Below are 14346 nucleotides of genomic sequence, written 5' to 3'. Positions count from 1 at the left end.
CTCTGCTGCCCTGTTCTGTGTGGGTTGACATGGAGATGCTGATCAGGATAAACATGGGCTTGAGTTGAGGGCAAGGATGTCCTTGAACTTCTCTAGCCTTGGTTTCCCAGAGGTGGCAGAAGGTAGGAGAGCCAGGGGCCACAGGGCTGCAGCTCATTGTCCCTCAGGTTGAGCCACTCCCAAGACCCTTCCTCCCAATCCCCAAGTTTTATCCCACAGCACCAACCTACATACCTGCCTGATGAAACTCAGAAGGGCCAACCTTGTGGTATTCTGATCCCTGGGGCCATGTGCAACACTTCCTGAAGCTTTTCTCTGGAGCCTCTTTCTCCCCAAGACCCCATGTCTGGTCTTACATTCTTTCTCCCCACCACTTCCAGAACCTGACTAGGTTTAAATCAGGGAATTCCTGACTCTCAGCTCATTCCTGCCACCATCCCCATGATCCAGCATCATTCATGGGACATTCCCCATTGTGCATCCTGTGACCCACATTCTTCCTGGCCTGTCATAGCCCCCTCTGACCTGGCATGGTCCCTCTCTTCCTTGGTGGACCCCAACAGGCAGAGTCTCATAGTCAGGCTATAGGTATTGAGTGGGAAGACCATAACCAGAGCATCAGTATGGGCATTCCACTGGTATTGGGGGATCAGGGACAGTCAGGGCTGCATAAATAGAGGCTGGAAGGATTTTTGGTGCTAAGAGAAGAACCGAGATGTCCTGGACTCTTACCTGGTTCTGGAGTACTTTGAGGCCAGCACTTGAGTTCAGTACAGGTCTCATCTCTGCTACCTTGTTCTGACTTGGCATAGATGAGATCCAATGGGGCACTGGGGCCAGATCAGTCTGATGAAGAGCCCTCTGGTTATCTGGGACTATCTTTAGCTGGCAGACATGTAGTATTCCAGTCTGGTGACAAATGCATGCCCAAAGGGTCCTCCAGCACCTTCCAGGGATAGCCTTCCCACTGGAAAGAGACCTCAGAGGAGGGATTTTGTTATCACAGGATGAAACAACTGCTAAGCGACCCAGAACATGCCCATGCATGTAGGAAGGGGCACTAGGTGGGGGGATGTGTCCCTTTGATTGTTGAGGAAAATGAGCTCATAGCATCTTTATCAGTGACTTAGGAGGTAGGGAAGGCATGTGATTGGCTCAGTAGAGGATGCAAAGCCAGGAAAAAAAGCAGCTAATAAATTGAATAACAGTCAGGGTCCAAGAAGGCTGTGTGGTCTAGAGCATTGGGCCAAATATAATAAGGTGATTCTAAGAGGAATAAACACAAAGTTTTAAAAAGAGTCAAAAATTCACTTTACCAGATAAGATGGGGGCAGTATGGCTATAGAACAGCTCATCTAAATCTGGGGACCCCCAACTCAGTGCTACAAGCTGATTGTATGATATGGTGCTTGAACTTCTTTAGGAGAAGAGTGTCCAGGACTAGGGAGGGGGCAGCCCTGACCTAATCCATCCTGCTGCAGCAGATTGACAACACTGACAGTGTTGTGTTCGGTGCTGGGTTCCCCACTTCAGGAAGGAAATTGACCATCTATGGGATGACCAGAGGAGATGAGAATGGTGAAGAGCTTTGAGTCCCTGTTGCAAGAGCATCAGTTGGAAGAGTATCCATGGACACCTTGACCAATCAATTGGTTGGTTACTATTGACTGAACTTGGAACCCAAGCTAAGGATCCCACCAGGCTGGGGGTAAGGGGAGGAAACTAGAAGCACATGATAGAATTTGGAGGTGTTCACAGCTTGAGAGATGTGATGAGACTCCTACATGACAAGAGAATCCTGACTTTCATGTTTTGAAAGAGCAGGGATTTCACACACAAATTCAGATTTCAGTCCCTTGGTGTCTGAATACAGTTGCCACATGTTGATGCAGTTAAAACAGTTCCCAACTGGTGGCCAGTCTCCTTTCAAGAAGCACCCGCCGAACTTTGCTGGGTTAGTCATGGGACGGCTCTGTGGTGGAGGATGTAGGGAAATGAGCAAACATGAGAGCTGGCCAAAAGGGGAGTGGGTTGCCCTGGGAAGTGAGGGGCTCCCCATTCCTGGAAGGCTTCCAACCAATGAGAGACAGCCCTTTGTTAGTAATGCGGATATCTCGCCCAAGTCTGAGCTGGGTCCTGTGAGCATGGAAAGTGAAGACTGCTTTTTAGAATGCAAGTTTGATATTCATGAATATTTGGAGATAGAGAATGAATTGGCTTCTGTAAAGGAAAACATGGAGAAAGATGGCATAATGTTTTGTAAATAGCTTTACATTTCATTGGCTCTGACTGTGAGCACAAATCCACAGGGGCTCCATCTCAGTTTGTCTTCCACAAGGGACAGTACTCTGCCTTCCCCAGCCCAGATCACCAAAGACTCTGTCTAAGGACGTCTCAGAGCCCTCTCCAACTAGAGTCAGATGGCCCTAAGTTGTGAAACAATCCTAGAAGATGAACATGCTGAATTTCAGCAGATTTGGGGGTCCAAAGGAGCAGGGCAAAGGGTCATGGAAACTCTCCCCACCATGAGGGACACGGGTCCTTCTGACCAGTCACCAAAATTGCCATTGACTTGTCTCTGGGAACTGTATCAGTTTACTGAGTTCATCCCTTTGCTTCAGGCCTGCTTTCTGATCTGGCCCCCATCATTAGTGTCCTGAAGTGCCATGACTTAGATCCTTGTTGTTATTGCTAATTGTCTACCATTATTAGAAAGCCAGGGTTGGAAGGGACCTTGAAGACATCTGTGAACATAGGGTCATAGATCTGTAGCTGGAAGGGACCTTGGAGGCCATCCTTTTACATAGGAGAAAACTGAGGCCCAGAGAGATGAGGTGACCTGCTGTGGGTCACATAGCGTGCGTATGAGGAGAGATTTGAACTTTGGTCTTCCTGACACCAAGTCCAAGGCCTGCCCTCTACACCAGGCATCCTCTGGTCAATCCAGATCAGGGGTTTTTAACCCTTTTTGTTCCTCTGATGATGCCTATGGAACCTTTCTAAGAATCATGTTTTTGAGTGCACAAAATAAAATACACAGAAAGGGCTCATTAAGGAAACCAGGTGTATTAACACACGGTCATAAAGATGTAGAATGAATGAATGTATAAATTGATAGAAATAGTGACCCCAGTTCAAGCCACAGATCAGGACCTCTGGCCTGTCCTCCCCCTCCCCCTTTCACAGAATCCTGGGGCATCATGGGCACCTTTGTTAGTGCCGGGGTTGGTGGAGGGGCTCCACTCCAAGGCTCCAGTCACACCCTTTCCAGATTTGAATCTATATTTCCTGTCTTGATTTCCCTAACCATCCTAGGGCTCCCTTTGTGATCCCAAGCTTCTCTGCCCCTTCCTCCAAATCTCCTTTTTTTAATTTAATTTTTAATTAATTTATTTTTCATTTTCTGCATTCACTTCCATAAGTTTTATATTTTCTCCACCTCCCAACCCCAAAATGGCATGCAATCTGATATAGGCTCTACATATACATTCTTATTAAACATATTTTCACATTAGTCATATTATATAGAAGAATTTGAATGAATGAGAGGAACCATAAGAAAGAAAAAACCAAACAAAACCAAACAAAAGAGCAAATAGTATGCTTTGATCTGCATTCAGAATCCACACTTCTTTCTCAGGACCAAACTTCTAATCTTAATTCAACAAATTAGGTGCTTGTAAAATTTCAGTGCCTCAAATTTTTACTATTAGAGATTCATTATTTCAGTTAAAGTATTAAAGCCCTGTATTGCACTTTAAAGGGGTGGCAAGGTGATACAGAGAATAGAGAACCAGACTTGGAGTCAGGAAGGCTCATCTTCCTGAGTTTAAATCTGGCCTCAGACACTTAGGAGCTATATGACCCTGGGCAAGTCACTTCACCGTGTTTGTCTCAGTTTCCTTATCTGTAAAATGAGCTATAGAAGGAAATGGAAAACTCCTCCATTATCTTTGTCAATAAAGCCCCAAATGAAGTCACAGAGTTGGACATGACTGAAAATGACTGAACTGATTGCACTTCAAGTGTGTCTGGCAGGAAGGACAGGTCAAATAAGCTACATGTGCCTGGCCACCCACACTGTAGCAACAGACAGATTTTTGAAGAATCCTGAGGCAGCTCCTCTTGGAGGAAGACTGAGGACAGGTGGATGGAGCTGGGTAGCACAAAGGCAGCCGGGCATGGTGCCCCAGTGAGGGGCTCTGGGCAATGAAGGGTTCCTGGAGGGTCTAGGGGACCATGGGCCCTTCTTTCCCCTGGGGAGAGTTAGACCCCTCTGTCTGGGGAATAAACAGTGTTCAGGAGGTCACATGGGATGGGTTCCCATGCCCAGGGGACCCATCCTCCCAGGAAAGTGAAAGATCCATGCCTCGGTGGCTGCCAGACCTTTGGCCTCCTCAGTCTAGGCCAAGGCCAGCTCCCTTCACTCACTTTCATCGCCAAGAGTCTTTCATGTGCTCAGCTGTAGATTTGCAGCTCAGACATGGCTTGGATTTGTGTGGCTTGCTCTTCTATCATCTTCATTGCCTCCCTGTGGGCTCCAAATAAACAGATTTATCAGCAAGGCTGGAGGGCTTGGCCTAACATGGCCCCTGCCTGTATTTTCAGGCCAAGCAGAGATGTGCTGACCACTTCAGAACCATGGCCAGCACCAGCAGAGTGTCTTAGCTAAGGTTAATGGCCAACTTCCCACTTCCAGCAGGGGCACACTCTGGTCACTCCCCCGAAGTCACCCTCCACCCAGCTGGGCTATATTTTGTATGTACACCATCTTTAGCAGTTGGACTGTAAGCTCCTTGGGAGCAGAGACTGCTTTGTTACTGTGTTGGCATCCCTAGTGCCCAGCCCAGGGCATGGCATAAAACCTTACTGGTTGGGTTGTAGATCCTGGAAAGGAAGGAGGCTTGAACCCTAACAGCTCTTTGTCTCAGTCAGTTCCCTGGTCGGCTGGTCATTCAGTCTGTTGGTTACCTGATCTGTCCATTGGTCAGTATGTGGGTCAATCAACCGGTTGCTCAATTTGTGTGTTGGATTGTCAGTCCGTGTTTTGGTCTATTGGCCAGAACATATGCACTAAGAGTTTAACAAGTGCTTGTTGACTGAGCAGCCATTGGATGCCCAATGCAGGACTGGGTTCTGGGGATGAGGTGGGGAATACAGAAGGGGACAGTGTGGCTGCTGGTCTTGAGGAGGTTATGATTTCTTGATGGAAGCCAGGCATAGACACTGGCACCCAGGAGTCCTTGGAGCTGGAAGGGATGAGATTTGAGGACCCTGACTTGGCTGTCAAGTCATCTCCACTTGGGCAACAAAATAACAGATTGAGTTGCGCCTGAACAGGACATGGGACCTCCCAGGGCTAAGTTCTCAACAGGTCATTCCCAGGGTAGATTCTGCGAGACTCTCGGAACCTGTCTTGCCTCTGCCCCCTGACCCTTGCTTTTCTCCCCGGCTGACTTCCCCTCATTTTCTTTCCCTCCTGCTATCACCTGGTGGCCATTGCCCCATAAGCTTCTCCCCAAGCCTCATCCTGTGCTTTCCTTTCATGGCTATGGCTGGAGTTGGAAAAGTGACAGCCTGTCAATGGTGAAGCCATGGGAAGCAATAGTAGCAAGGGTGCCATACCCAGAGCTGTGTGACTCCAGGCAAGTCACGCAGCCTCCCTGGGCCTTTGATTTCTCACCTGAAACATGAGGGGCTGAACAGAGAGATCCGGCCATAGTCCAGCGATTCACTCTGCTCCAGGCTGGGCCAAATGACATCTCCCCCTCTTCCCCCATTTGAGTGTGAACTTCCTTTAAGGAGAGAATATATTTTATTTACTCTTTGAATCCCCAGTGCCTCAAACAGGACCTGACTCAGAGTAGGCAATTGACAAATGCTTGTGGATTTACTGACTCACTAGGGACAGGTGCCCTAGCCAAGATGTCAGTAAGAGATAGTGGTCAGAGGTGTGTGTGTGTGTGTGTGTGTGTGTGTGTGTGTGTGTTCTATATTAAAGCGGTTAGATCCAATTAGCTACAAACTTCTCCTTCAATTAGTGACTCATCACTACATCCTCTCCTGAGACCTATTAGAGACAGAGAGAGAGAGAAGAGAGAGAGAGAGAGAGAGAGAGAGAGAGACAGAGAGAAAGAGAGACAGAGAGAGACAGAGAGATAGATAGAGACAGAGACCAACAGAGATAGAAACAGAGACACAGAGAGGAACAAAGAGAGACAGAGAGGAGGGAGACAGAGAGGCAGACAGAAAGAGAGAGAGAGATCAGAGAGACAGAGACAAAGATAGACAGTGAGTCTCCATGCCTCCCACACCCAGTTAGGTGACTAGAGCAGGGGCACACTAACCAGGCTGGCACTAGGAGACAGCAGTCAGAGCTCTTGCTCTCTCTCCCTCCCTCCCCTCCTCTCTCTTCTGCATTAAAGAGGTTAGATCAAATTAGCTACAGAAAAGCTGCTCCTTCAGTCAGTGACTCATCACTACATCCTCTCCTGAGTCCTATTGTTTTAGGTGGATCTAAGCATGTGTGTGTATGTGTGTGTGTGTGTGTGAGAGAGAGCGGGGGGGGAGAGAGAGAAAGATAAAAGGAGGGAGAGAAAGATAAAGAGAAGGAAGAGGGAAGGGGGGAGTGAGGGAAGTGAGGAGGGAGAAAGAGACAGAGACTGAGAGAGTGAGTTATCATGCCTCACACATCCCATTAAGTGACTAGAGAGGGACACCCGGAGCAGGGCACCCTAACCAGACTGACAATGGTAGAGGATAGAGGCAACCATGGGAAAAGGGCAGGTGGGCAGGCTTGTATAAACTGATGTTAAGAAGAATATTAGAACCAATCAGTCAATCAATCAGGCATTACTCATTGGGCGCATCCTGGGTGCCAGGCAGTCAACCATTCATAACACTGAAAAGGAAAAGAAGATTGAAAGGCTTCCTAGAATCTGCTTTCTGCCCTGGCCACTCCTGGCTTCAGGAACCTCATATGAAGTCACTGTGTCTCCCTCCTCCCTAGTGAGCAGCTGCAGACTCAAGACACAGGATGAGATGCTGTCTCATGTATGAATTTGTTTCACTCTACTTCCCTGTGATGGAGGAGGACAGGGAGAGGGTTAGCGGCAAGGGCTGGTAATGAGAAGCAGCCAGAGGAAAGAATAAGATGTTTTGAAACTACACAAAAGGAAGCTCAAAAGGGGAGACTAACCAAGGAGCATCAACCCAAAGGGTGATTTCATTACTGCTTTGTTAGATTTTATAAGTACTGGAAAGAAACCCAACAGCAGATCTGAAGTTGATGGGTTTTACACAGTCTTCTTTTTGATCTTTATATCTTGAAATGCTTGTGTTCATTAGTGATTGTTAATCACAATAAAAAGAGATTAAAATGAAATAGTGACTAGAGCTCAGTCAGGAAGTGGAATCATGCCTGCATGACCTTGGACCAGCCACTTCCCTCCCTGAGCATAGGGAGAACAAGAGTTTGGAAAGGGCTTTGGGAGCCTTGAAGTCTAGTCACTGTCACCTCTTCCTCTTACATCTTGGTCTCTGTGGGCTCTACACTTGGGCTATGAAACACATTTAAGACACACTTCCTGCCCACAAGGAGCTTTACATTCACTTGCTTCCTGTCTTTTTCTGTTGAGCTGAGGTATCAAAATGGGATGATCTAATTAAACTGTTGTAAAGTCATGGCCACTAAGTTGAGTGACTGAAACAAGACAGAATCTGAAAGGAATGAACATGGCCAGTGGGGGCTGAACCCATAAATGACTTATCAAGGTTGATATGTCCTCCTAGACAACAAGTCAGAGAAATGACAGTGAGAGATGGGTTTCTGGGTAATTTACAGTCACCTGGCCCATGGTCCTGATTCCCATGGTCCTGATTCCAGTGCCTGGCACCTACTAGGTGTTTATTAAATGTTTATCGACTGACTGGGTGACTGACAGGACTTGTCATACAATGTTATACAAATAGAAAAATATTGTCCAGTCAAGCAATAGGGTGACTTGGGTGGCCCCTAGGCCAGTGACTTGGAATTGGTAAAAGATAGGCAGGTATTTTTAAATGCCTCCATTCCCCCACTTTATTCTCTTTTCCTTTGTGTTCTGGGAGCACCTAAGTTGAACTCAATTTCAATTCCATAAACATTTATTAAACACCTACTAGGTGCCAAGCACCTACTGTGCTAAACCTTGGGGATATAAATAAGAAGGAAAACAGTCCTGCTCTCAAGGAGTCTATAGACTAGGGGGAGACAACACCCAAGAAGAGCCTGGGAGGGGGGTACCAGGGCATGCCTGGTCCAGAGGTATCTTGTTCTGTGTAGGTGGAAAGTGGAGATCCTGCCATCCTGCCCTCTTCCCTCCTTCAGAAGGGAGAGGAGGCTGAGGGAGGTGGGAAGGTTTGCAGATGGAAAATGGAGAGTGAGCTGGAAAGTCCCAGTCCTACTCTGGACACAATCCTGTAAATGGCCAGGAGGGAGACATTTAGGGTGTGCACCGAAGGAGGAGAAAGCCTTTTGGAGGTGAGGGCTACCCCAGGGCATCAGCCCCAGAGGAGCAGAGTTTGGGAGCTCCCAATGCTGGATCTTGGGCAGAGCCCCTTGTACATGATCTATCCTGGAGTCCAACGATGAACACAGAATAAACCAGCAGCTTCCAGGCCCTGCCCCATCAGAGCCCTCAGAGACTCCTCGAGGAAGCCAGGGAGCTGGGCGTGTCGAAAAAACTTATTGCTAATGCTGGGTGACAATTCACTGCACTGGATCTTGATGGAAAAGGCTCATGTGGTCTGACAAGACACAGTACTCTTTTCTGGGTCCCAGGCAGGGCCAGGTGGGGATGACTGTGGCTGAGCTCATCAGGCTTGGGGCTGGGGAGGAAGGGAGGGAGGCAGAGAATCTAATCAGCCTCCTATGGGAAGGAAATCTGAGATTCTGACTAGATGAAGGGCAGATGCACCAGAGTGAACCTTGAGAAGATCATGATTGAGGGCAGACCCGCTCATCCCATGAATGCTTTGCTTGGGGAAATGCAGCACATGTCTGGGGAGTCCTGAGAGTCTGACCTGTGCTTTTAGGTGCTTCCAAGCTCTATGAGATGGGAGGGGGCTCATGGATGAATGAAAAGAAGGGTGGAGGTCTTTCCAAGGTTAATGCTGGGATAATTTCCTCCCTATTCCTGCCTCCCCTCCCCCTTCCATCCACTCCTAAATGAATATTCATGAAGCAAGCACCCACTGAACCCTGGGCCTTGGATACAAAATCAAAAGGAAATGAAAATGAAGGTGACAGTATCCTGGATTTTCAAAGGAAGCTAGGGACAATCACCCTGACCTACTGTGATGGGGGCTAAGGAAGGTGGAGCCGCAGCAGTGGGAGCAGAGCCTCCTTCCCCACCCCTCAAAAGATGCCAGAGCACCTCAGCAGGGTGGGGATGGGGTGAGGGCTGGAAGCCCCTCAACCTTTCCAGGAGTCTCTGTGTTAGCATGTTAGTAGAGCGAGCTATGGCTGTGAGGAGGACATATATGTAACTGCCTCAGACGTGCTGTGGCTAGTGTCTAGCACCCTTTGGGTCACTCCCCATCCTGGAGCACTAAATCAGGGCAGGAGACAGTCAGACAGATAGCCCAAAATTCTGAGGGGGCCCCAGTGCTCCCCTACCATGATATTGATGATTTCCCATTGTGGATGTGAGGAGGGGCTCCAGAAGTACTCTTGGTGTGAGAGAAGGGAAATCGAAATTGAGGGAGGGGAAGAGGGAGAGAAACAGAAAGGGAGAAAGAGAGAGAGAGAGAGAGAGAGAGACAGAGAGACAGAGAGACAGAGAGGACAGAGAGACAGAGAGACAGAGCACCTTTGCCTCGATCAGGGAAAGGGAGAGACCCACGATGGGTGGAATGAGCCCCAGAGCTGGGGTCCATCTGAGTCCTTGTCCCCCAGGCGGCTAGGCACTGGGTAGGTGAGATGGGAACCCGCCCCAGGAAGGATGGGGGTGGGAATGAGGGAGGGAGTTAGAGAAAGGAAGGATGAAGGATGGAGGAATCAATCCAATGACAACCAGGGCGGGTCCTGGTCAGGAGGGAGAGGGAGGCTGGAGTGGAGGAGATGGGAACCGCTGAGCCCAGTCAGGGGCGGGGCAGGGGAGGGAGGAAGAGAGAGAGAGAAAGAGAGAGAGGAGCGGGGAGAGAGAGAGAGAGAGAGAGAGAGAGAGAGAGAGAGAGAGAGAGAGAGAGAGAGAGAGAGAGAGAGAGAGAGAGAGAGAGAGAGAGAGAGAGCGCAGAGCTCCCTCAGGCTCCCACCACTGCATTCAGGAGCACCCCAAGGAGCAGCCACCACAGTGACTGAGCTCTAGCCTCCTCCCTGGACTGCTCCGTCGTGGGAAGTCCAGACCCACCTAAAGCCTGTCCCAGCAGCCGCTGCCCTCCCGAAGGCAGGCAGTGAGCCCTCCACCTCAGGTCAGTCATCCCTCGACTGCTTTCCTTAAGCTTTGGTTTGATAGGTGAGTGAGAGTCCCAGGCAGGCAATGGTTCTGGGACATTCGTGGGAGGGATGTGCACACACATACATACAAACACAAATTCATACTCATACACATACATACACACTCTCTCATACACACACACACTCTCTCACACACTCATATACACACACACTCATATACACACACACTCATACACACACACACACTTATGCACACACATACACACACACTCACATACACACACACACACACATACACACACACCTATGATGAATCTTCTGGCCCTTCCCTGGGCCCTCTCAGTCTGTCCAGCCCTGAGGGCTCTGTCCATGCTTTCCTGCCATGCTGCCACCAGCCTTGACAGATGCCTGACTCAGGGACAGAGCTGACAGGGAGGGTAGGACAAGGGTTCCTTCCCTTTTTATTCTTAGATGTAGGGAATCAGGTTGCCTGTTCCTGAGGGAAAGGAGCACTTGTGACTTCTTGTCCCCAGCAGGGGTGACCCTGGGTGACTTGGGTGCTTCAAGGCCACCTCTTAGCCACAGACTTGAGGAGGATACTTCTGATTGCTCACTGGCCCCAAAGTGAAAGCCATCTCTAGCCCACGTGACCAGGATTTCAGAAGCAGAGGCCTCCTGACTGATAGGGAAGCTCTGATCTAATGTCATGACCCGTGTGGGGAGGGGGCAGTCAACGATTTTCATTCAGTTAAGATCATGTTCCCCACTTTTATTCAGCCTGATTCCTGGGGCCCTGCACCTAGAATCAGAAGGGCCTTTAAGAGGTCATGTAATGCAGCCCCTTCATTTTACAAAAGAAGAAAGGGCCAGAGACTTGGGCAAAGTCACACGATAATACAAGGCTGAGCTGGGGCTCTAATATAGGCCCCAACTCCAAGGTCATTGCTATTTCCCACTGCACTGCCTCAGAGAAAGCTAAGGGTTGGGTTTAATTTCCAGATCTCCCCAAGGCTTAGCACAAGGCTGGCATACAGTAGGCACTTACTACATACTTGTTGACTTGGCTTGACATTAAGCAGTGACCAAACAAGTAGATTTTAACAGAGGGTGGCAGGTTTAGATGGAGGCATTTAGGCATTTAGCCCAGTTCATGAAGTGGCACATGAAACCCCACCTCTCCACTCCCCTAATTAGATTCTGGTTCTATCATACACAGTCACTAAAGTCCCCTTGGTACTGCTCTCTCTCTCTCTCTCTCTCTCTCTCTCTCTCTCTCTCTCTCTCTCTCTCTCTCTGTCTGTTTTTCTGTCTCTCTAGAATTGGTGTGGTACATTTGGGGACGTCAGAGAAGGTGGTAAGGCTTCTTTTTCTACAGAATCTCTGTGGCTGGCTGGCCTGGGATTGGTGGAAGCTAAGCTAAGAAGAGATTGCTTGACTCTGGGAAGAGACGGTTATCATGCTGACCCTAAAGAACCCTTGTGCACAGTGATCAGAATGCTTCAGGTTTTGGCACTGGTGCCTTCCAGGGGGGCTCTCTGCCTCTTTCTCCTCCTGCTCTACCTCCCCCTGGGCACCTCCTGTCCCCCCCAACTGTCAGTGCTCAGATGGCAGTGGTCTGATGACTGTCCACTGCAGTTCAAAGAACCTTAAGGAAATCCCTAGGGACATACCCAGGGACACCGTATTCTTGAAGCTCAATGCCAACCAGCTCACCCAGATCCCAAGCCATGCATTCTCAGGCTTGACCCTCCTGCAGGAACTAGACCTATCCCAGAACACAATCGAGAAGCTGGACACTGCGGCCTTTCAGGGCCTGTCAAGTGGTCTCAGGCTGCTGGACCTTTCCCACAATCATCTCCGGAGCCTTCCAAGGAGGCACTGGGCAGGCTGAAGGCCAAGATCCGCCTGTCACATAACCCTTGGCATTGTGAATGCACTTTGCAGGAGGTCCTGTGGGAGCTGAAGTTGGACCTGCGTCAGTTAACGAGATGGCCTGCCAGACCTCTGTGCGGGAAGAGGCCGTAGGGAAACCCCTGGTGCAAGTGCTTGACTCAGGGGCCAATTTCTGCAGCTCCCGGCACAAGACCACAGACATCGCCATGTTCATTACCATGTTTGGATGGTTCGCCATGGTCATCACCTACATAATACACTATGTGAGGCAGACCAGGAAGATGCCAGGAAGCACCTGGAGTACCTGAAGAACATGTCACCTGGCACCCTGGCCGTTGGCAGCGCTACCAGCACGGCCCTAGAGCTGTAGCGCCCAGGGTTCCAGCCCTGCTGACTGTGCAGAGCTCTCCCAGGAGTGTGGGCTGAGGGGACAACAGCCACATCGACAGCATGCTGTTCTTAATTTCACAGGTTTTCCTCTAAGGGTGCATTTGTCAAAAACACACAAGCCCTTAACCATCCATGTCTGAGTAGGATCCCTGAAGAAAAAGAAGGCTCCTGAGGCCCCTGGAGGAACTAGCACTGGTCAGGGAGCTCAGGGAGGAAGCGGGCTTGGAGGACTCCCAGGCTTCATTGTTCCTGGGCAGCAGCTCAGGGCTCTTATTGAGTTTAAGAAGGAAGGAAACTGACATGGGCCTTTTGTGACTGCTTCTCAAAGATCCAGAAGCAACTGGGGAGACCATCGGGTCCAACCCACCCATTTTACCGACCTGGAAAATAGGATCTTTTTGTTCCCGCAGTCCCTCTCTTCTGTGCCTCCTGGGTCCTGATTCGCATCTCCAGCAATGAGTGTGCCTTGTTTTTATTCACCAAAAGCCAAGAAGGCAAAGCTGTCATGCCTGGACACTGCAAGTCAGTCTGCTCACCTGAGATGGAGCTACAGCCTTGGGAATCTGCTCTGCTGCCTGACAGAGATCAGAGGAGTAGGGATTGGCAAGGTGTTGGGGGCCTGGGGGCTGTGCACCATGTGAAAGCCTAATGTATCTGTCTGTCCTGCCACCATCCTGGCTCCTTCATGGGACTCCAGGGCACCATTATTAAAAGCAGCCTTTATCCCTGAGCATTCTTAGCTGATGGGATGGGGGGATGGGATTATGGGGCTAGAGGGAGGGAGCAAACCCCCAGAGTCAGCCATTCACCATACGCAGACTAGGGAATGGAGAGTGGACCAGAGTGACCCTGAGACAATGCCCATCAGCCATATGACAGTCTTTCAAACTCCCCAGTTGGGCGGGTGAAATGGAAGTCCTTGCATGGACTTAGGATGACACTAAGACCAATGAATGAATCTGGGTAAGATCTGCTGACTCAGTGGGTACAAAATGCTCAGGATGAATAAAGAAACACAACCATTCTGTTATAATAAATCAAACCAATAACCAACCACCTATACCTTTCAAAGTGTGAACCAAAGAATAAAATCCAAGCCCAGCAAGTAGAGAGCAGGCAGATAGAAGGATGGGTAGGTAGGAGGATGGACAGACAGGAGGGCAGGCAGGAGGGCAGGCAGGCACATAGGCCAGTGTGTATGAAAACACACTTTCTTTGAACTTGGGGACCACCACCCCTTTTCAAGAAATGTTAGCACCATCCCAAAGATGTCTGGCTCTGAGATGGTGAATCTCAGACAGCATAGGGGAGTAGACAACAGACTGACTTTGGAGTCAGGAATAGCTGGGTTTAAGTCCTACCTGATGGTGTGACCCTGAGCAAGTCATTTACCTACTCATGGTGGATGAGAGTTCTGCAACTTGTCCCTGGAGTGCATTTACGTACACATATATGTCCATGTTTGTGGAGTTTCCCATCACAGGAACAAAGGGGAGTCAGCAGCAGGTTAGCACGTGTGGGGATACCCACAGAGAGCTAGGGGAGCATGTCCAGAAGACATTGGCTTTTGTGTTTTCATTATTTTGTCTAATTAAGTAAGGAAAATGAAACTTTACTAAAACTGA

At 49.3% G+C, this 14346-nt stretch overlaps 1 protein-coding gene across 1 annotated transcript; it reads left to right on the top strand.

Moving 5' to 3' along the window:
• The first annotated feature begins 11870 nt into the window (after positions 1–11870).
• LRRC3 (leucine rich repeat containing 3) lies at positions 11871–13440 on the top strand. Its single transcript, XM_072638351.1, is given in 5 exon segments — positions 11871–12028; positions 12030–12306; positions 12309–12404; positions 12407–12598; positions 12601–13440. Coding segments are annotated over 5 exon segments (762 nt in total). The 5' UTR covers positions 11871–11932; the 3' UTR covers positions 12702–13440.
• Positions 13441–14346: the final 906 nt, after the last annotated feature.

This window comes from Notamacropus eugenii, chromosome 2 (assembly GCF_028372415.1).
Source record: "Notamacropus eugenii isolate mMacEug1 chromosome 2, mMacEug1.pri_v2, whole genome shotgun sequence".
NCBI classification, from domain to species: Eukaryota; Metazoa; Chordata; class Mammalia; order Diprotodontia; family Macropodidae; genus Notamacropus; species Notamacropus eugenii.
This window is presented reverse-complemented; position numbering and strand designations above follow the sequence as displayed.